The sequence below is a fragment of the Mya arenaria genome, chromosome 7 (genome assembly GCF_026914265.1).
Source record: "Mya arenaria isolate MELC-2E11 chromosome 7, ASM2691426v1".
Taxonomy (NCBI): domain Eukaryota; kingdom Metazoa; phylum Mollusca; class Bivalvia; order Myida; family Myidae; genus Mya; species Mya arenaria.
Genome location: NC_069128.1, coordinates 15,519,159 through 15,543,929, shown reverse-complemented (window position 1 = coordinate 15,543,929; position 24,771 = coordinate 15,519,159). Strand labels below are relative to the sequence as shown.

Below are 24,771 nucleotides of genomic sequence, written 5' to 3'. Positions count from 1 at the left end.
CCTTTTTTGGTTAATAAAAACATCTGTAATAATGTGGTGAAACTTGTTTTGGAGTAAGAGTGCATCTTTAAGTAATAGCAGAACAAACAACCAGTTAATAGTATTTCGATGTAATTGTAAATGCACTTTTAGATGGCACATTACTGATATACCTTGGTTATCTAGACAATTAATGAAGTTTAAAAAAATGTATATTATTACGCGTCCTGGGAAGAAACCAGTTGAAAGGCATTGAGAAAGTTATCTTGGTGTGGCTCGAATCCACGACTTTTTGAGTGAGAGGCAGAGACGTATACCACTACACAACATCACACATGTAACTAAAACAAAAACAGTACTCACGTGGATCCCTAATGGTCGTGCTATTTTCTGTTGTAGATCAGTCTCAGTCATTTTAACCCTCTCTCTGAATTGTGTCTTGTTCTGGTACTGAGCACGTTCGGAAACGTACAATTCATTTGTAACGAGTTGTCCCGTTGTTATCGCATAAGTGGCCATATAAAATAACGACGTGTTTGGAGCGGTAGCGAAATCGCAATAAAATTCCAGCACATTTCGTCCGTCACGAAATGCAGTAGCTGTTTCCAGGACAATTTTAGTTTCAGTGATGTTTGGTGGTTCGTCGTTCACTAAGTAATAAATGTAGACAAGAGATGTTTTTCAAACATTATGCCCCCTGAGCGCCATGTTGTCAGGATTATTTGAACAATTGAATGAAATATGCATGGACCGAAATGGCAGCTGATTTATCATTGACATTGGATGCCTTTGAGGCAGTTTTAAGATTTTGACCATTCAAAGTGTGAGGATAGTAGGTACAGTTTTAATCATGTTCAGATGATGACTGATATTTTCAGATAAAAATGTTTCCTCTTCGCAGCAGGGAATAAGTAAGAGGGTCATAGGTACAGGCATTGTCAAGTTATCACACAGACCAGCTTTTTCGTTCAAAGTCACTGTGACCTTTAACCTAATGAACCCTAAAATCAAAAGGGGTCATCTACAGGTCAGGCCAAACTCCCAAGTCAAGTTCAAGGGCCATGGGTGCAGGTGTAATGTTGTAAACTGACCCCCATAGAATAATGTCCCCCGGTCATTATTTTATATAGAATGATGACCCCTTTCTATAAAATACTGACACCCCTTATAAAATAATGACCCCCCGATTTGATCTATAAAATATTGACCCCCCACCTAACCTATTATTACTAACATACTCTATATCAATTCAAGTCACTGTCGTGTTTCTATTGCTTATATTTGTTGTTGTTGTTACTGCTGCTGCTGCTGCTTCGTCTACAGCTGACACAACAGCAGTATAACTTAGAGGCCCCGCTAAGAAATAAGCGTACATCTATTGAAAATGAAATTTAAAATGGTTTTCATACAATTAGACCTTCGGTTAATTGTGTATGTTTTTTCGTATTCCATTTAGCAACGGACTTTTTTGTGCGACTGGTGAATATTTAAGAATTCTTATGCATGAACTGCTTATTCTTTTTGTGCCAAATGATTTCTAAAACCACTTTTCGAATGCACGTGAAAAGAGAAACAGAATGATAATTATAAGTTTGTTATTGATAGTTCCATTAGTGTCATTGTGTCGGACGTTTAAACGTAACAAAACGCACAAATTTTGGGATGCAAAAGCATCACCATACAAACTTTGGTGAGAGATTTGGTCTACGGAAATGATTCAAACCACTTGCCACTTACAGTGATTTTGCTTAAATATTTGGTTGGAGTTGCCGAGTGGTTAAGGTCGTTGACTCCTAATCCAGCGGCCCGGTACTACTCTAAGGTAAAAAGAATCGCGCATTTTAAAAAAACATTTAACGCCCATCATAGTGACATTTTATGAAATTCGATTGACAACACTGACTTATATCATTCTGTTTCCCTTGTCAAGAGCATCCGAATGTTGTTTTTGAAATTAATGCAGCGAAAAAAATAAGCAATTTTTACTCCAGATACTACATTTTTTCATTAATTGAACGAAACAGCACTTTGCTAAACAAAAAAGGAATATAAAAGATCTGATTCGTACAAAATGAAGGAGAGGTGTTCTTGTATATGAAGACCAAATATCAGGGCAATACGATGTCTTTACTTTTCGACCATTATTTTGTCGACCGATGTCAAAGAAGACTGGCAAGCCACCTTAATGCACTCTTTTCATCGAATTGCGGTAGCATAACAACGCATCTTAACAAGAGCTGTCACAGAGACAGCGCGCTCGACTTTTCCGCCGCTTTTCGGTGTATGGATTAAAACGTTTTGGCGAAACATGCATGGATCACTGTTAAATTAGATTTCAATCCAATGTGCTGAGAAATTTACATAAATTTAATTTGAAAATATTTGTGGTACGCAAACTTAAACATAAATTCTAAGTCGTAAAAGGGGCATAATTTTTTCAAAATGCGTGATAGAGTTACCTCCTACTGTGTACAGGTTGGGGGCATGATGGTGAACAAGCGTGCTAAGTTTCAAAGCCAGATGTCAATGGACTTTGGATATATTTGAGGTGGTACGCAAACTTTAACATAACTTCTATCAAGAAAAAGGGGCATAATTTTGTCAAAATGCTTGATAGAGTTATCTCCTCCTCTGTACAGGTTGGGGGCATGATGGTGAACACGCGTGCTAAGTTTCAAAGCCAGATGTCAATGGACTTTGAAAATATTTGAGGTTGTACGCAAACTTTAACATATATTCTAAGTCGAAAAAGGGGCATAATTTTGTTAAAATGCTTGATAAAGTTTCCTCCTCCTGTGCACAGGTTGGGGGCATGATGGTGAACAAGTGTGCAAAGTTTCAAAGCCATATGTCAATGGACTTTGAAAATATTTGAGGTGGTACGCAAACTTTAACGTAAATTCTATCTATATAAAGTTGCATACTTTTGTCAAAATGCTTGATAGAGTTATCTCCTCCTGTGTACAGGTTGGGGGCATGATGGTTAACAAGCGTGCTAGGTTTCAAAGCCAGATGTCAATGGACTTTGAAAATATTTGAGGTGGTATGGCCTAAAAAAAATAAATGTTTGGTTAGGGTTACATCCTTTTCAAAAATAGGTAGGGTAGGTAGGCTTTTTATTTTTATTTTTTATTTGGCTTTATATTAGAATATCATTTTTATCATTGGAGAATGGTGTTAAAGTTATCTTCTGTATAAGCATTTAAGGTTTAAACTACATATTGAAAAGCAATTATTTTTTTTTTTCCTTTTTTTTTTTTAAACTGACTATTAAAACGGTAGGGTCGGCGCCTATTCCGTAGGTAGGCTCGGGTAACCCGAACCAAATGTATTTTTTTTAGGCCTATGCAAACTTTAACGTAAATTCAAAGTAGAAAAAGGGGTATAATTTTGTTAAAATGCTTGGTAGAATTACCTCCTCCTGTGTACAGGTTGGGGGCATGATGGTGAACAAGTGTTTCAAAGCTATATGTCAATGGACTTTGAAAATATTTGAGGTGGTACAAAAACTCTTACAAAAACTTTAACATAAGTGGTTACGCCGACGCCGACGCTCGGGTGACTAGGTTAGCTCTCTTTATTCTTCGAATAGTCGAGCTAAAAACCAGCTTAACCGGCTGAGGCCGATGTTGTTGTTGTTATTTCCCAGTTTTATGACCCTCCTGCTTCTTTACGAGGACATTATGGTGTCGACATACCAGCTTTACATGGTGGAGGAGGACCCCAGGTGCCTCTCTGTGCAATTTTCAGGCTCGGGCGGGCACCTGGGTAGAACCACGGACGTTGCGCAGGCTAGCTGGCTAGCTTCCTCATATGAAAATTCTTGACCGTGAGCCTAGGTGGCGCAATGATAGCGCGTTTGCTTATTAAAGCGGATAAGTCTCACCAAAGGGATATTGTTTCGCCGTATCAAACCTTTACCAATAGAAGCAGATGACCTAATGGAATGGGGATACATAAAGGAATCCCTTTGCAACTTGAAACCACTGCAACGTTCAAGGTACACGGTAGAACATGCTTAGAACATAGATCACGAAACCCTTGCTTTAAATGTGCATGTCTTTTTGTTTAGCACATGTTTAAGATCTAAATATTGTTGTTACCTATAAAGGTATCATGCTTCAAGTATTTCAACAGGCTTAAGTTTTATTTTTCCAAGATTTTTCCAAGATTCGTTGAGATAGTACCTTTAACAGCCTCGTAACTTTGTGACATCGCATTATGTTACGCATACATGTATAATTATTAATTTACCTTCTGTACAATGTAGTGTAAGCATTCTGGAACTTGTAGTAACGGTGATTTTGTTCGAAATTTTAGAAGAAACATCATTTTGTTATTGCATCCTGCATGTTGCACTAATTTCGTAATAGCATGGGCTCGCGGGCTCATTACGAAACAATGCTATTGACGTTGAAATAGTCATTTTCTGGAGTGCAAGATTGTAAAGAAGGCAATTCATTCGTGGAAAAGCACAATGTTTTATGGCACCCCTGAAAGTGATGTCAAATACCCTTAAACTCCTTTATGTCACCTATATGTCACACATATATACCTCCAAAAATAGGCGAAACAGGTGTGGGGTAGCGCAGTGTTGTTAGAAATTATTTAAATTTCAGTATATTGTTGAAGCGACATCCTTCTTTGGATTTGGGGTACTTGTGTCACTTTTCAGGCGTTTTTAAGTAGAAAAAGTAAACAATTATATCAATATAAGGCATAAAATATGCAAATCGGTTGTGGGGAAGTCCCATGTTTTATGGTCTGTGACGCCCATGACAATAAGATGTTGTTAGAATTTAAGGGCCATAACTCCCGAACCGGTGGAGAAAATCCATTTTGTTCCATCTGCACAACTAGGCATCGGTAATAGTAATTCCTGAAAGTTTGCATCAATTCCGTCCAATAATGAATGAAGAGTTGCGGTCACAAAAAATGCTGCACGTAAGCACGCTTGGAAGCACGCACGCACGAGTGCCATTACCATATTCTCCTCCGATGCCGATCGGTGGGGATACTTCTGTTGTAAGTGTACCTTAGAAGGGTTAGGGTTAGGGTTTTGGTTAGGGTGTCGTTATTCTATAGGGGGTCACAATTTTATGTGAGTGTCAATTTTCTACGTGTGGGGGAGTCATAATATTATGACCCCCCGGTCATATTATGACCGGAGAGTCACTATTCTTTATAAAATAATGACCAGAGGGTCATTATTCTATGGTGGTCAGTTTACAACGTTACACTGGCATTGTCGAGTTATCACTCGAAGAACATTTTCGCATTCAAGGTCACTGTGACCTTGACCTTTGACTCCTAAAATCAATAGGGTCATCTACTGGTCAGGCCAAGCCTCCATGCCAAATTTGATGATCATAGGTTCAGGCATTGTTGAGATATCACTGGGAGAAGCTTTGTTCACCTTTTCGCGTTAAATCAAAATCAAAAGGGGTCATCTACTAGTCAGAGCCAACCTTCATGTCTAGTCTGGTGACCATAGGTCAATGAATTGTTAAGTTTACCTTCGAGGTCACTGTGACCTTGACCTTTGACCCGATGACCCCCAGGAATTGTCGAGTTATCACTAAGTCAATATTTTATCATTCAAGGTCACTGTGACCTTGATCTTTGGCCCGATCACCCCTAAAATCAATAGGGATCATCTACTGGTCAGGCCCAGCCTCCATGTCAAGTTTGAGGGCCATGGATGCAGGCATTGCAAGTTATCACTCGGAAACCCCTTTATCATTCAAGGTCACGATGACCTTGAACTTTGACCCGATGACCCCTAAAATCAATACGATTCATCTACTGGTCAGACACAGCCACAATGTCAAGTTTGATGTCCATTGGCCTAGGCATTGTTGAGTTACCACTCGGACAAGCTTTAAAATCCTTTTGCAATTAAAGGTCACTGAGACCTTGACCTTTGACCCAATGACCCCTATAATCAATAAGGTTCATCTACTCGTCATGCCCAACCTTCATGTCAAGTTTGGTGACCATACCAAGTAATCGCTCGGACAAGCTTTGGTCTACCGACCGACATGTGCAATATACCCCTCTTCTTTGAAGGGGGGCATAAAAATGATTTTGATGGCAACAAAGGCAAAAATAAAACAAGTAATAAATTGTAAATGAATTAGAGAAAAAAAATATGTTAAAATGTAAAAGCAAAGAAAACAACACCGTCACGTTATAAACACAACTTATAAACACGGATTGAATTTTGTGTTAATGATTTATGAACTCTTTGTTGCGATGATGCAAATATTATCCTGTTTTGATATATTTAAATAAAGGTCATGAAGTTTATAGGGAAAAATGAATACAAAAAAGTGTTTATCAATCTTAAATTGATTTAAATTTTCCTCAAGCATAGGAAAATCGAGAGTTCACATTTATGCGTTCAAAAAATAATGAAACAAGTACGAATGCTAGATTTACCGAAAGTTTCAACAAGCTTATTTTGTTTATCTATAAAAGCAACTTGTACCATGTTTTGGGGTGTTTTCGTTGTTTTTGTTACGCCTTAACTCCCATAACAGGACAGTAACAATAAGAATGGGCGTAACCGTTTATAACTGCAGTGCGGATAAATTACAACGCTGTCCACTTATACCGCACACTATTTTTTGAACGATGTCCTTGACATAAAACAAAACACCAGCGACTCTGTAAGCGCTCATGTATGATCACATAAACTCGAGGTATAAGTGCCGTTACCATTACATATAAAACGATTTATACAGATATGTTATATTCATTTAAAAGGAAATAGTATCAAAAAATACATGAGAAAAGCTGTAATGGTTTTAAAGAGATATAAAAGTAAAGCAGCAACACATTATCAGGCCAAAAAGAAAATCAACTTACCTTTCGAAGTTTTATTGTCTCGGCTCTCTAAAATGAAAGGCTACAGTAATGATAAGCGATATTCAATCCTATTTGTTATATCAAGAAATAGGAAATAGGAACAGCGCTGTACTTTCTGAGCAAATTCGGAATGTAAGCGATAAACGATATTCAATCAAAAGCGTGCGTTGAATTAAAACATTGTCATTTTCTCGTACTATTTCGAGTGATTATAAATACAGTATATGTGTTTTTTTTAATAAAGAACAACAAAACAAAAAACATTCAACGATATGTATTTTGAAAAACAATAAAGAGGTGTAGCTATTCGATTCATATATTGACATCGTCAATGGACTCATAAAGTCCAATTGTTTTGATATTTGGAACATAAATGTATAAAAATTAACACAAAAAGAGACTTGAACTATCACTACAAGAACTGTTGCTATTAAGTAAACAATACAATGCCAATATAATGTTCAACATAATAATATTGTATTGAGCGACCGCTGAGGTCAATGTTTTATTTTCATTTCAAGTTATTCTCGCTAATTTATGTTAAACAATTATTATTTATATACGCTGTGTTCTCTTACCAATGCAGTATGCCTCTGGACATCCCAACACATACGGAAGGAAAAATATATAAGAGCCATCGTCACAAAGCATTGTTCTTGCTTTCACATTTCGGTCACACGCATCGCCAATGCCATTTCTACACATTTCCAAAGGTACTTCAACATTTTTTTCCGTCGGAAGCTCACCTACATTTATAAATAGAATGCATTACTTACTTCTTGTAAGACAACATTGAACATGTAAATTAGTCCAGTAACCCTGTGGCTGAAAATGAAAATTAAGAGGAAAATGTACAGAAATGAATTTTACATTTTTATTGTGTTTGATATCTGCCGCGTTTGGAAAAAAAATATTGAAAAATCCAACGGTAACAATTGTGAATTTTAGGGTAAAATATTGAAAATTGTAAACGAAAATATGAATTTCTGGAATTTCTTGGAACATTAGTAATTGGTTGTATATTCATGCCCCGCTTAAAAAAATGTTTTCGTTATCATATTGGAAAAAAACTTCATTGATTAATGTTCATATAAACTTTGTACTAAAAACAAGCGAATAATTAACTATAAAAAAAGAATATCGGAGAACTTTTTCTCATCAAACCGGAAAATGAAAATTGACAGCTGCGTCATCAGCTATCATATAGAATTTGCCTGAGAGGCGTCCCATGGGTAACACCCTTTTCAAAAAGGGGGTAATTATGAAAACAAATTAAAATACTAAAAAAAAACTCCGAAAACAACGTTGACTTCCGCTTCCGGTTGCTAAAGTTGAGCGAAATTCCATGGGATAGAAAAAAGTGTTTATTCAGGGATATATTGGATATAAGTGATTAAATTTTGGATAAAACTGTGGAGATAAGTGTCTTCTACCTTGTCGAAAATACATTTTTGTAAACTATAACCTAACTTGCAAGCTGTTACGAAAATAGAAAAAGTTCTTTGTTTGAAACATGTAAACACACATTAGAGAATGAACAGTTGCCTAGTGTGTAAATTTAATTGCTGAAAATAGGCTAACTTCCCAGCGGTCACGTCGCTTGGTTATCTGAATAGCCGCAGGGCAGGATTACCCTCTAACTGTATGTAATGATTGAAGATACAGTTAGCTTCACGTAACGGGATTAGTGCACATTCAAGATGTCGGACCCCGACGAAACGGATCCGAAAATATTAGTGAATGAAAACATTTTAAGAATTAAGCGCGAACTGCGAGCCAGTGCTCGACCATATACGACGAGGACGCATCGTTCGAGGACCCGGATGTGGAGCTTTCACAGGCCCCTCTCCCGCAACAGTTTTTCCAAGAGACGGATGAAAAGCATGCGGGAATGGCGCGTAAAAACTATGTACGGGAGTTTCTACAGCTCTGCAGAAACGATTACTCTAGGCTTGACGAATATAGAAAAAGACTGGCGGAACGGGCGCGAGTACTTCCGGATTGCCCGACCACTCGTCTCGTGAACCGTAGGAACTCTTCTCATGCTACAAAGGAAAAGAAATGCGCACAAGACTGTTATGTGCTCGATGCCTTCATTTGTGGAGAACAGACTAGGGAAATAATGGACATATTTGTAAACGTAGCCAATTCAAATGACACAATACTTATAAGCAACGACTGTTTATCGTCAAAAGATATACTAACTCAGCCCGATCTATTCGCCCTACTTTCTAACATGAACACAGAAATATTGAAAAAATCTGCACAGCAGGCGAAGGATTCGGTGCTCATAGCTTCAATTCAGTCGGATATGGCACAGCTAGCAGTCAACCACAGAGTACTGAACGGAACTGTTAGAAATTCTATCCAGGATGCCGGAATCTACCGCAGGCTCTGAACTGAGCAAACTACAGACCGACGTAAAACGGGTTGGGTCCTCAATAGCAACAGTTAACCAACGGCTCCTGGACAACAGCGGCGTTACCACCACCACCACCATTTCTAAACCAGATGTTAATGGGGACAAAGTGATTAACAGCCCACAGTCGAAGCCATACGCAGAAGTTATAATTACCGAGAACATCAACCACTCGGAAGCTCGGGAAGAAAATGTCTCCGGAAACACGGCTGGTTCCAAACAGGAACATGTTGTCAACTGAAAAACGTCGCGAGACTATGCTTTCAAAACGTGCAGCAGGTGAAAGACAAGTGCAGACGAGCGTCCCAATGGCGCACGGCGGCTCGCCGACCGGAATTGCGCACGCGCGTCCGGAAAGTCTCTCCATGGAAATAAGTGTCACTCCAGAAAAAGATCCAGGAAAGACAATGCAAATACTAGCAGACAAGATGCAGCGGACACTAATTTTACTGCAGTCCGAAGACGCCGAAACGTTTCATACTATATCTCAAATATTGATAGTCACACTGTGGAAAAAGACATTTACGACTACTTTCAACTTAACAACGTATACATTTCTCACGTCCGTATGTTTTACGGAAAAAATGGCCCATCAGCTAAAATAAACGTGCCAGAAGAACTGGAGCCTATTATCAACGACGACATGTTTTGGCCAAATGGATTCAAGTACCGGAAGTGGGTGACGAGGGAAGAGTGGGACGAGCAGCGCAATCCGCCACGTTACCGTGACAGACGACATAACCGCCCCAACCACAAGGATAGAGGGTTCCGGGCATACGGACATGAAACGGTCTATAGGGGCGATTCCGGATACGATGATCGTTACCATTGTGACATAAATGATCATAGTTATTGGGATCGACGCAGTGAAAACAATGAACAGGAAGACGAGGGTGGACCTTTTCGTGACTATGACCACAACTACGATTACACGAAGAATACACAGGCATCGTGGAGGGATCGGAGAAACATATACTGCGCAACATTAGTGTGTTTATAAATATTGCAACATTTAACACAATTGTGAACTAACTATGTTACCAATGATTACTGTACTCTAAATTTTTAAACTACTTTTTTTGATGTTTAGTTTGTTAAGCTGGAATTGTCGTGGTTGCATGTCGTCAACATATCCTTTGTCAGAAATGTTGACCAAACATAACATTGATATTTGCTTGATTAATGAGCATAAGTTGTTACAACGGTCTGCGACCTTTTTCGAGTCCATACATCAAGACTATAGCTCATTTGTTACTATCGATAACAGTTCAGACCAATATGGATCGAATACGTGTGGCAAATCGGGCGTAGCAATCATGTACAAAAAATCATTAGCTAACTGTATAGAGTTGATTGAGAATATTTCTAGTGATAGGATCATAGGTATAGAAGTTAAGTGTTTAAACTCATCGCCTCTATATATATATTCTGTGCGTACCTACCAGCGTGTAACGACTTAGATTTTTACCAATCAGTATTAAGTGATTTAGAATCATTCATATGTCACTACGGCAAAATGGGGAGCGTTATAGGGAGAGAGGACTTCAACGGCCAGTTTCTTCAGGATGGTGGTAAAGGGAGTCAGAAATCACGAAAGCTCACACATTTCATCCGGAAAAACAATTTACTGTTCTGTAATCCGAAAAATTCTCATACATTTGTACCAACTAGATCTATATTGGATTATATATTTATCGAGCCAACATTCAGAGATCATATAGAATCATTCAAGATAATTGAAAGTGAAAAGATACTTACGTCAGACCATCTTCCGCTTATCATGACATTTCATGTTAAACCTAAAGCGCAGACATTAAACATTAGGGGGCCATGCATTGCGTGGCACAAGTGTACTAGCGAGCAGTTTGGAAATTATCAAAACTCTATCCAATGTGACCTTAAATGTGTTTTAGAAACAGCAAGTGGAAAATGCGATCCGAACTATTTGAACACTCTGATCACAGAAGCGCTTCACAGTGCTGCGCGTCGTTTGCCGGTCAGTAAGTTTAACAAGAGGGCTAAACCCTACTGGTGCAAGGAGGTTAAGGTCGCACATACCGTCGCGAGGCGCCTGCGTAGAGGGTGGATGGCGGCAGGGCGCCCAAGGGGGAATGAGCATGTGTCATACCGACAGTACAAACAGGCCAAAGCAAGCTTTCGAAACATACAAAGGAAAAAGCAAGATGAGAGCGAAAATAATTACTTTGATGAGCTTAACAAAACCGCTGAACTTGACTACAAGTTATTTTGGAAAACACTAAAGCGTAAAAGTGGGAAGCGTCCTGATATTTGCAGTGATTTAATTGATGGCACCAAGTACAGTGACGATAAAGTGGTAGACGGCTTCCAGGATTACTTCAAAAGTGTTTTTAATCAGGAATACCCGCTTTCACCCAACGATATTGAAACACTAAACTGTGTAAATATTATTGCCGCAAATGATAATTTAAACAACCCAAACTTGTTAGCAAACATTGAAATCAAGGAAATAGACCACGTTATACATACTCTTAAGAAACAGAAATCGCCAGGAATAGACAATGTTCTCAACGAACACATTATACATGGTGGCGTAATTATTCGAGATGCGCTTATCAAGCTTTTTTACTCTGTGTTACGTAACGAGAAAGTCCCAGATATATGGAAATCTAGCATAATTATTCCCATATACAAAGGAAAGAGTAAACCTAAAAGCGACCCTATCAGCTATAGACCCGTCTCGTTACTTCCGTGTACCTGTAAAATATTTGAACGGATACTACTGACAAGAATTAACAACCATGTAAGCGCTTCTAATTTACCATTCCCGTCGGCACCACAACAAGGCTTCCAGAAAGGACATAGCTGCATTACAACTGCATTCGACCTCCAGGAATCAGTTTATACACAGATTGAGAGTGGCAGTAATGCATACACCACTTGTATCGACCAGAAAGCTGCGTTCGATTCGGTGTGGCACGTTGGTCTATTTTACAAACTTAGACAGTTGGGAATATGTGGAAAACTCTTGCGCTTAATAATACAATCATACAGCAGTCTTAAATGCGTAGTTCGCACAAACGGGAATACATCAAAGGCCATTAACGTTAAACGCTCAGTTCGGCAGGGAGGAGTTTTGTCAACTCTTTTCTATTCAGTATACATCAATGAACTACTCGTCACACTCGAGAACAGTAACTACGGAAGAAGTGTCATGTCAGTCAAGGCAGGTAACCCATCATTCGCGGACGATATAGCGCTGATTGCAGTTACCCCCTCTTTACCTCCAGAAGTTAATAGACATTGTGTACTTTTATTGCAAAGACTGGAAAATGGATATTTGCGTAGCCAAATCAAACGTTGTGGCCTTTACAAGTAAAAGGACGATACCAGTTGTAGAAATCCTTTATGGAGATATATCTATAGTTCAAGCAGACAATGTAAACCACTTAGGAATTAGACAGGATTCCACAGTTTTCATTAAGAAGTCAGGAAAGACTGCAAATGGCTAAAAATGCATCTTTTTCTATGGCTGCACAGGGTGTCCACCCTTTCGGAGTGAACCCTTTGGTAAGCGCTGATCTTTACAAGAAAATAATCAAGCCTATAGCTCTTTATGGTTGTGAATTATGGTGTAACCTTACTGCGCATAACATGTATACTATTGACAAATTTCAGCATTTCATTGTTAAAAAATACAGGGTTTTCATATTTCGACAAGATCAGATATGTGTGAAGCAATGGTTGGACTGCAAAAGCTTACCTGCGATGTGATTATTAGGAAACTTGTGTTTTTTACACAAGATATTAAGCCTTGATTGTAAAAGTACATGTCGAAATATTTTTTATACGCAGATATCTGTCATTCATATCTTGTAACACTACTAAGTACGGTTTTATTTCAGATATTTGTAACACACTCTGTAAATACGATCTTCATTCTGTTATTAACAATGTTTTAGTAGATCCGACAGTATTGCCGAGTAAGTATGTATGGAAAAGAACTGTCAAGCAATTAGTATATAGATACGAGACAGAAATGTGGAGATACAGAATTATGTCAGTCTCTGACTTTGCTCGCTTCAGAATTTTACAACCAACTATCTCTCCGTCAATTGTGTACAGGACGTGTTGTCGTGCTGCTCAGAGAAACATTATGCACGAGGTTGCGAAACAATGGTGTCGCAGCTGTCGACTTGACTCTCTAACACTTTGTCAAATCTGTAATGTCCAAACCACGGACAAAATTGTTCACCTAGTCAGTGAATGTGCAGCAACAGCTGAATTGCGAACTAAATATGTATGCGCGATTTCATGTTTCGGCATTGAGTTTGTTTCAGAAATACTTCAATTGGACGCATCCATGTTTACTATGAAACTGATGGGTGCACCTTTAGCGCCACTGCTTGACAATAATGACAATAAGGACTTTCTCCTGATATCGTTCCAATTTATTAGTGACTGTCTGTCATGTGTGTAAATTGTTACAAACATATTGTATTGCTGTATGATAACGATGCCCACTAATTGGGATTATGTATGGTCACACGTTATTTGTAATAGTTATTATAATTATTTATTTTTAATTACACATTGCTGATATGTTTTTTTGAAATGCTTTAGAAATTATATATATATATATATATATATATATATATATATATATATATATATATATATATATATATATATATATTTGTACATATGTATGCATATCTCCTTTTAGGAGGAAATAAAGATTTTGATTGATTGATTGATTGATTGATTATAGGTCATTTAACATTGCCTACCGGCTCGTCCAATATGACTTTCAAAGCTGTGTACTCGTCCAAATTTATTCCGTATTGTACAAAACAATGTTAAATTACCTTTTTATTCTATACCTAAAAGTATCATCCCAAATATATTCTGTATTGTACAGAAAATGAATAATAATAATACTAATAATCTTTATAAAAATATCATTATTATTATTATTATTATTATTATTATTATTATTATTATTATTATTATTATTATCACTAACGTTATTATTATTATTAGTATTATTATTATTATTATTAAGATTATTATCAACATCATTATTATTATTATAATTATAAGTATTATTATTAGTATTAGTAGTAATATTATGAAGATTATTATTATTATAATTAATATTAGTATTAATATTTTTAAGGTAATTATTATTATTTAGATTATTATTATTATGATTATTCCGTGTGCTGACTGTGAAATTTCACTGTTCGGGAAACATGTTAATAGATGTAAACCGAAGTTGAAATTTCTGGACTACTAATACATGTATGCAAGTAAAAATATAAAAATGACAAATATGATAACGGCGCATCGTTAAGGCCTCACCAAATTAATAACTTGTTCATCGGATTTCCCGCACCTATTTCTTCAGAAAAGCAATTTTTTTTTTTTAAAAAGACAAGTTTTTTTTTTTATACGGGCGCTAATTTGTTTAGTAGAATGTAGCCGTTTCCCTTATAACCGCGTTATCGTATTCACTGGCCAGTCTCAATCATGCAGCCACTCTAATTAGAGTCAATGAACGATATAGACCCGGATGCAAGCGTCTAGATGATCGAGACTAAATTGGCAACATGTAAACATTTATTACATTTCCTGATTCTTGAAAATTACGTGAACAAATCACAATTCTATCAACACTTAAAGTTTGAATAAATTTTGGACAAATGTGTTTGTTTTAATTTGGCTCCGGCTAAAAGTAAACGTATATATACTGAGCAAGAAGTGCAGAATTTCATTGACAGTAATTATCCAAAGTTTGAATTTGATTCGGACATGTTTGACGGGAATCCGGATGACCGTTACAGTGAAAAGACAGTTTCCAATCGGTCATCTATTCTTACTCCACCTGTCCAGGTAAAAACTTCAGGTGTGTATTTTAACTTCTTTGTTGTTTTGCTGTTTATATAGCAAATATGATGTAGTTTTTGTAATATTTGTTTCCTTCAAAAATATACATTTAATGATTTATGTATGTTTGTTTTTATTTAGCTACAGATCAGAGTATAGTGTTTATTTAATTCATATGCAATGCATGTACAGTAATAGAAAAAATAAAGTTTGGCCAAGAAACAAGCACCACTTTTCTTGTGTTATCATCAACCTGTTTCAGTAATGCATACTACATTTTACTACAATGAACATTTATGTATAATATTGCTTATTAAAATTTCAGATTCCTCTATCGCAGCGGATCATGAAATTCCTATCCCCATGAGGCAACGAGTGCGTGCTCATGGTGGAGGCCTTGGTCGCTGATGAGTCAATGTTCGTGGACAGTAGGATGACGCTAAAAAATAACCTGACTGACATTCCTATGTGCTTCATGCAATCCCATGAGTTTTACCATACACAAAAACATCAAATAAGCCGGATTGTGTATATTTTGTAAATATTAGCCAAAAAGGAAAAAAAATGTGTCAGACTGTGTGATTGAAAAAATGTATTAATCACACTTTGTGTTGCGAATAAATGTTTGTAGATTTTTTAGATGTTCATGTGTATATTTAAACTATATATGGAAATCATTCAAATGTTAAATATTTATGCTGATTGTTTTTTGTCTATGAAAGAAATATTGCGTATATTTGTATTTTCTTGAAATATTTTTTGCTATATATGAAAATTGACACAATCAGTATTTGCAGTACAAAAGAAGTAAACGTGTCTTTTGAATATATGTTTTCTAATACTTGTCTAAATTTGAACAAGATATCTAAAAAAATAAGGAAAATCTTCCAGTTTAAAAAAGGTTGGCGTTAAATTCTGAGAAAGCCTATAATCACTTTGGCGCTGGCTGGAAATTTCTGTGACATATTTGGTGCTGGAATGGTTTACAATACGGTGTAGGTTTTTGTAAATTCTCTTCCAGAACTTAGATGGCTACCTAGGCCAATCATGTAGTCATTGCAAGAGTGATAGCTGTAGTTTATATTTGATTGCAAATGCCTATATTCATTTTGTAAGTTATTTTCTTTTCACCTTGTCTAGTCATTTCCATGGCATGAGATATGACAATGTATTTTAATAGAGACTAATTTTTAACCAAGTTTTCCAAAGGAAAAGTGGAAAACCTAGTTAATAGATTTGGATATGCCATTGGGCAGGCAGGTGGCCTTGACCATTGGCGCTTGTGTCCAGGCTTTAACTTAGCCATGCAAAGGGTATTTTGAAAAAACTTTTCAAAAAGGTTTAAAAAACTGGAACTGGTAAACTGTGGTTTTGAGTTCTCTTATTTATTAAATAGTTTTAAGAAATACATTTGCTGATCTCAAATAGCATGTGTTTGATCTCAAAACTTATATTTGTAAAGAATTATCTTTTAGTGTTATCATTCTTTCACTAGATGTTATCCTTGTACTGTTTACAATATCATTGTTTAGTTAATAAGTGAATAAAATGTGAGCAAAAGTGAGTTAAATGACTATATATATTTGTTAGGTTTTCGCTCGCTTCTCTATTTTGCTAAATGCAAAACAAATATTTGTATTGTTATTTCGCTCGCTCGCCCATTTTTTTGGAAAAAAATCCGATGAACAAGTTATCAATTTGGTGTGGCCTAAGCAGCAAAACCACAGACGTTAATATAGACATAAATATAATATAGACTTATAAAAATTGCCGTAAAAGTATTATGGATCACAAGTGATACAAAAGCCTGTAAGAAATTGTGTTATAAACTTAAGAATAGGCAAACATGTGACAAATATTGAGACCGTTGAACTATAATAAACTTCTATTATGATATTTAATTAGGAGGACAAAGTCATTGAGCATATGCTAATGTGGCGTCTGAAAGTCTCGTAGAAGTTGTGGTATTGATGAGATTGGCTGTCTTGATTCTGCCACCTACATGCTCTGACATAAAGCTATAAGAGTTTGTGTGGTGTTATGAAATATACAGGTTGACAGCACATGGAGACCACAACAGCGACCCAATCTTGAGAGATAGAAAGGACATACAGACGGTAACCCTGTACTTGCAAGAAACAGCGGATACGAAGAGTATAACCAGTGGTAAGAAATCATATGAGGGTAATGTTGATGAAGCAAAATAGATTGGTAGCTAGCGGTTGGCAAACCTATGAAAGAATTCACCACAAACTATGAAAGAATTTACCTTTAGAAAGAAAAACCCCTGTGTGCTAATGAATGACAATGCTTGGATCAAAAGTGAGCATGAAGAAATATGCGTCAACTGTTAAGTACTACAGTTTGCGGGTATTTCTTTAAATTCAGTGAGCATGTTTCTGTAGCTTTTTGCATATATATTGGAAAGGACAAACTGTTTTGAACCCGCTAGAATAGGGTTGGTAAGTAGTATAATAAACTTCTATAGCAAGTGACAACTAAAAAGCTAATAGTATTTATATTGCAATTGTCAAACTGGCGTTCATACAGTAGCATGCAACTGCAAGAAGGTTATATTTGATTGTGCTATGCCTGTTCCGAATGCAAAGGAGTAAGCTGTGGGAAAGCCATCAGCGTTGAAACGTTGTGCATATCTTATGCTACATTAAGAAACTGACATTTCTACTCCAATCAACTTAAAATAGTTCCATGTATGTATGTTACAAAATATAAAATGTTTAATTACCTTTTTTTTAAAAAAACCCACAAAGAATGTACAAATTCACTTTTAGTATAAAACAAGAAATATTAATGTTTCATATTTGGGGCTTGTATATAATGCTTTGTGATCAGATTCCGGAAATCAGCATTTTCCTTTATTCTTTCAAAACTATTAACCTCAAAACCACATTTCTTCTTTGATCTGATTATAAGCATAATGTTTTCAAATAATAGTTTGCAGGAAATGTATCTCTTGCCATTTCTGTAACCATAATTGTTCAGTGTTTTGATCCAGATATAGGCAAATACCAGAAAATCGCAAATATTTTTTTTTCATTTCTTTTATGTAATTGTTTACATAATATTCAATCACATAAGCTGTTTATATGCGTTTAAGTAAGTTTTTTGCAATTAAACATATATCAAATGTAACTATTGTGAAAATATACCGGTATGTAAATTGAACAGGATATTGACTGATTCCAAAAACTCCTTTTTTGTTATTGTTGTATGTTCAACCCCAAAAGTAACATTGCATAGAACACGATGTTTCTATACTTAAGATATGTTATACTATAATATACCATCTATTAAATACAGCAAATCTGGTGATTTTGTGGCAAATTTGACATATTAATTGGCAAATTCCAGAAATTCTCATTTTTATTACTTTTTTCGCAAAAATCACATTTCACTCAGTACAATGTTTCAATACTTTAGGTATGTTATTCAATAATATGATATCTAATACTAGTAGATACTGTAATTCTGTAATTTCGTTGTAGAATTTGACATAAAATCCAGAAATTCTCATTTTTCTCCAACAATTACATTTCACAACATATATGTTGTTTTTTTTACTTTAGATTTGTTATACTGTAGTATACAACCTATTAGATAGAGGAATTTTGGTTATTTTATTGCAAAAGGTGATACAATTATTGGCAAATTCCAGACATTCTCATTTTTATTTCCGACATTTTACCCAAAATTTACATTTCACAAAATAACGTAGTTGCTATACTTTAGGTATGTTATACTGCACTATAATACCTATTTAATATGGTAATTGTGGTAATTTTATTGCAAAATTAGACACCATTATTAACAAATTCCAGAAATTGTCACTTTAATTTTTTTTGTCCAACATTTTACCTAAAAAATCACATTTTGCACCATGTGATTGTTTTATACTTCCATTTTATTTATTGTGGTGCCTAATATGTCACAAATCCACCAAAATTATTTCAGTGCATTTTCCCTCCCATTTTTTCCTGTACACATGCCTTAAGTATATTAACAATTCATACACAATGGTTTCATGCGCCATGAATATATATTTACACTTAACTTCCATTCCTTAAATGAACTGCCTTTTTGCAATTGCGTTTATTAATCGATGAACGCAACATCTTCGGATATGTTTGGATCGCAATTCATAACATAACAATATATTCATGAAAAATATTGATTTTGTTATTGTTTGTATTGTGTCAGAAGACCCCGTAAAATATCAATCAGCATTTTAGAAAGATTAGAAAGTGTTAATTATTATATTTTAAATGTATTGTTGCCAAGTGTTCCAATTTTCCGTTTAAAAGTGATTTCAAGTGGTTGATCTTTTCCCGCGTTATTGTGACGTCATTTGAAAAATAAAGGTTTTAAATGACTAACTTCAATATTTTGAAGTTTGTAAAATTATGCTCGTATGAAGATATTTCCAAGAGTACTGAGTAGAACTGGCGTCAACCTCCGATAAATTTATTCCGTTTGGCCTGCATAGTACTCAGATAAAATACACATTACAAATCCAATTGCTACCAATAAAAACAAAACGATTTCCCAGCTACAATCCAATTCATATGACCAGTGCACAAAATCATCGACTGAGTAGTTGGTAGTTGGTATTTATTTTACAATTTCTACATAAATCAGGACAAGTATAATAAGCACTAGTTCACAGAATCATAACATACGTCTACATAAAAATTCGTTCTCATCGCGAATTCGTCTCATGAAGTTCTCCAGTTCATTGACTTTTGTCTCTAAACACACTTTATTGTTTGATTTTTTTTTACTTTTTTACTACTGGGCTTGTCCCCGTAGTTTTTATTGTAATATCTCCCCATTGGAAACATTATGTCAGGAAAATCTCTACACGTGCTTAAAGTCTCATACATTAATAGTTGTCATTCGCTTGTGTATTTAAATTATAAATCATCAACCATTTTTAGTTTACTTTCATGGTCGATTCGTTTCTTGTTATTTTTAGTTTCTGTTTGTAAACTGTATAGAAATGTTGTTATAGAATATTTACTTTCTATTATTGATAAGTTATGATCACTAGTATTAAAAAGGTTTATTCTGATATTAGTGTAGTATAGAACGCAAGTAGTATCTTTCGTGTATATGTGTTATTTGATTTAACAATCACAATTTATGTAAAGGTTTGTATTACATACCCGTTCTGTACCAGTTATAGTCTGTGCCACACCCAGCACTGGTAGAAGCCAGTGTGTAGCTGTACATGGAATACCATCTTTCATCCAGATAGTAATCGCAAATGGCACTTTCGCCGACGGCAAGAGGCCTACCGGCCAGTCTTTTGTCGAGAAATTCTAAGACAGTTGCGTTCTTTGAAGCACAGTTAGCAGACACTGCAACAAACAGGGTCATTAGAAGTGAAGTTAAATATACCAAAAACGACTAAAAGTAGGACATTACTATAAAAGAAAGGTTTCACTGTGAATTATTTTGAAGATAACACTTCATTTAGGCTACTGCATTTCCGTCTATTCTTACCATACATAGTATCACAATTTTAAGCAATACTCGAAAACAACTTTAGTTTATTAAAATAGTTCTGCTTTTATTGCTATGATTATAGGTAGAAAAAAATGGAAATAGTTCATTTCCAAACACGCGGTGGGAATATTACGACCATATGGGAAATGCCATGAAACGCTAAATGTCTGTCATCTTAAACATTAACCATGTCCATTTTGTTTTAGGGTTCCAAAAAAGAATTCAGAGAAAAATAGATTGTTTTTACAAAAGAACCTCTTATTATCATTTAAAAGACTAATTTAGCAATATTTGCAATATTTCTTTATTTGAAACTGAATCCTTACCTTGAAATAAATGTAAATTTGAGTAAAACAGACAAAAAAAAATTTTCTATTGTGTGTATTTCCATTCTTGCCACAATGTTATATAAATACTTAAGATTGCGAAAGTTTGTATTATAACATAAAACCAAGTATTTCCTGCAAACACGTACTTTAAATGAAGCATGTACTTACGAATACCCTAGTAGGTGAATTACTTCTTAGGAATAGGTTATTTTGTGCTCTTGGATTATAAACGGTAACAATTGAATGCCGATTGTTTTGTAAACTTTATAAGTGTTTGTTAGCTGTATTTAAGATGCAAATCATGCAGTAAAAGTCTTTTTACGTAAATAAAGTTTAAAATCTGCATAAAATATTGATGCCAACGTTCAAGTTCCGGAAAAAAACATTTTCGCTAAGAAAGATCCTTAAAAGGAACAATAAATTTTTTTCAACAAGAGCTGTCAAAGAGACAGCGCGCTCGACTATTCCGCCGCTTTTCAGTGTAAGGATTGAAAAGTGTTGGCGAAACATGCGTGGATCACTGTATTAAGTCTCAATAAAACAAGTAGTCGGTGAGATATTTACCAATATGTGCTTACATGCAAAACCTTGAACAGAATTTCTAAGAAAAATAATGAAGGGGCAAAATGTATAGTATATGCAAGATAGAGTTATCTAACTTGATTAATTAAGAAGTTTGGGTGGTTGAGTACCATTGTATAAAGTCTCAATGCAATACATAAAGTAGTTGCTGAGATATTAACCTATGTGTGCTTACATGCAAAACCTTAACCAGAATTTCTAAGTCAATTAATAAAGGGGCAAAAATTATATAATATGCAAGATAGGGTTATCTTACATGATTAATTAAGAAGGTTGAATGGTCGGAAGCCTGTGAATAAAGTTTCAATGCAATACATGATGTATTCGCTGAGGTATTGACTTAAAAGTGGTTACATGCAAAACCTTTACCAGATTTTTTATGTCGAAAAATAAGGGTCATTTTTGAATTGAATGCAAAATAGAGTTATCTTACTTTGTTATTTAAGTAGAATGGATGGTTGAGTACCATTGTGTGAAATCTCAATACAATACATTAAGTAGTTTCTGCGATATTTACCTGTTTATGCCCACATGCAAAACCTTAACCAGAATTTCTAGTCGAATAATAAAGGGCAATTATTTTGCATTAAATGCAAACTAGAGTTTTCTAACTTAATAAATTAGGTAGGTTGGATGGTTGTGTACCATTGTATAAAGTCCCAATGCAATACATCAAGTAGTTGCTGAGATATTAACCTATGTGTGCTAACATGCAAAACCTTAACCAGAATTTCTAAGTTAAATAATAAAGGCCAATTATTTGCATTATATTCAAATAAGTGTTATTTAACTTCATTAATTTAGTAGGTTAGATAGTTGGGAATACATATCCAAATTTTCAATGCAATAAATGATGTATTTATTGAACCTTAACTAACGTGTGATGCCGACGCGACGCCAGGGTTAGTAGTATAGCTCTCCTTATTCTTCGAATAGTCGAGCTAAAGATTAAGATTGCAAAATCAGTTTATTAAAAAAATATATACTAGTTTGGTAAAGATTAAAAAAAGGTTTACCAAATGGATGGAGTTTTATATCCAGAATATAAATGAACAATACTCCGAACAAGTAGTGAAGCCAAATGACATGATTGCACAGAACCTTGAAATAAATTCACTATTCCGGTCGAAGTAAAATCACAGAATCTTCTTTTTCTTAGAATAGTTTATTCCCCGGCAACAGCTCTGTAATTGTGCATGATGTATACTGTTATCTGCAAATGCATGAACACGCTAGGCTACAGTGCATATGACCGGATTTTCTGCAGGGAATACACGTCAAGTGCACTGCTTTCGACCTTGGAACTTCTGCAAACGATGCTACATTCTATTGATCTAATTCTCTTTGTTCGAGCGTTGGTTAATTCTGTTCAACCATGAAATTTACAAAATAATGAAAATCAAAGGGCTTAAAGCGTTGAAAGGCTTTCGGCCTGCTTCGTTTTCTGAGTATAGTCATGGGATTGTAAACAAACTAACATAATTATCGAAAGATAGTTTGTGCATGCTCATGCATTCCTCCGCAAGTATTTAAAAAATATGCTGTTACTCAATTTAATCAAAACGGTGTAAAGTCACTCGAAAACTTCATTTCATACATGGAATACCCAAAGAATTACAAAAAATGAAGTAAAATTTAATTGCATACGAAACCTTATCTGGAGGTCGGTATCAAAAACAATGCACTGCCACGGAAAAAGCATAAAGGCAATTTAGTAAAATCTACTATACACCTCAAACATAAATAAACCAAATGCATCCAGCAAAATGCCTTGGACAAATTAATAAAGTTTATGTTTAAGGTCTCTTTCCACAATGACAGGATTCTCGCGCAAAATTCATCTGGATAGAATCAACACCAAACATGGACTATGTATTTGGGAGCAGGACTTTTCAACCCCAAGACTTTTCAACCCCTTCTAAAAACGAAGACTTTTCAACCCTTAGACTTTTCAACCCCTACTTCAAAGACTTTTCAACCCCTATCTGCTTGGACTTTCAACCCTAAATCAAAGACTTTTCAACCCTACCTGCTTGGACTTTTTAACCCCTAAATCAAAGACTTTTCAACCCCTAGTTGAATTACTTAAATAGCTATATTGAAGACTTTTCAACCCCTCAATTAAAGACTTTTCAACCCCTATTATTTGATTTTTTTGTCATTGTTTTTTTGCATAAAACTTCACACATTACTTAGAAATAAATTTGTTTGTTATCTTTACGCTTTTAGAGCACACGTCAATTATAGGAATTAACACATTGTTATTGAAATACAATTAAAGATGTGTCTGACAGAAAACAGAAAGCTGTTTTGTTTCTTAACTCATTATGGCTTATATCATGACCAGAGTAATAAATAAGCCATTTGGCTCAATACCACAGTTATCTGCACCTCATAATCTGGATGTTAATACACAAATAAGAGTGTTGGTGTTCATACGAGTGTTGGTGTTCAAATATCAGTATTATATTAAAATTAAATGGAATAGAAGGAAAACCAGACATTCATTTCAAAGAGTTTAATTCATTTTTTATTTTTCAATTATAAAGACATATAGAAATATGTAGTTTCCAGTGTAATAATAGTTATACGAATAATCAAAACCTGTCACTAATCAGCATTCTTTGTTAATTGGCATCCTACAAATCAGCATTTCTGTACATATCAAAGACATTATAAAACTGTCAAAACAATAAAGAAAACAACATTTCCAAGGTGTTATTAATTATCTACAGTGTACAACATTTTACGTCATTTTGGCGGTAAATTTGACATAAACAGTTCTGCAGTCGTCTGCACTTACACTCCGACCTGTTTGGGCAGTCTGATTTGATTTATTCAGCAGCTCTTCTGAATGGAAACTTGTTTTTGCAAGTCAGAGGTAATACTCCTTCTGTTTCTCAATCAAAATCACTGACATTTGAGAAGTCTCCACCATGCGTATTTTATGCGTATTTTCCGAAAAATATTATTTATAGTAGTTAAATAAAAACACTAAAGAAACCCGCCAATATAGATCTTTCAATTGTGTTAATACACTGTCAGACACGCGTGTGTTTTATAATGTACCGATGCAACCAGCTGTACATTAGATTTAATCATTAACTTTAGTTTTATTATTTATAATTATAGTTGAATAAAAATCACGAAAGAATCCCGCTAATATAGATCTTTCAATACATGATAAATTAAAAGTAG

The 24,771-nt window shown here is 35.2% G+C and overlaps 1 protein-coding gene across 3 annotated transcripts in view; it reads right to left on the bottom strand.

The window, feature by feature from the left end:
• LOC128240345 (uncharacterized) overlaps positions 1 to 22,777 on the bottom strand; it is a 43,285-nt gene extending 20,508 nt beyond the window's left edge. For 2 of the 3 annotated variants that reach the window (XM_052956956.1, XM_052956958.1), the window contains exons 1-5: positions 22,590 to 22,777; positions 20,320 to 20,514; positions 7,428 to 7,595; positions 6,850 to 6,876; positions 343 to 629 (exon numbers count right to left, since the gene is read on the bottom strand). In XM_052956956.1, coding sequence (XP_052812916.1) covers positions 343 to 629; positions 6,850 to 6,876; positions 7,428 to 7,595; positions 20,320 to 20,386 — 549 coding nt within the window. In that variant the 5' untranslated portion in view covers positions 20,387 to 20,514; positions 22,590 to 22,777. Of the gene's footprint in view, positions 1 to 342; positions 630 to 6,849; positions 6,877 to 7,427; positions 7,596 to 20,319; positions 20,515 to 20,988; positions 21,118 to 22,589 lie in introns of those variants that run through there. The other variant, XM_052956957.1, reaches the window with a different exon arrangement.
• Between the last annotated feature and the right edge of the window lie 1,994 nt (positions 22,778 to 24,771).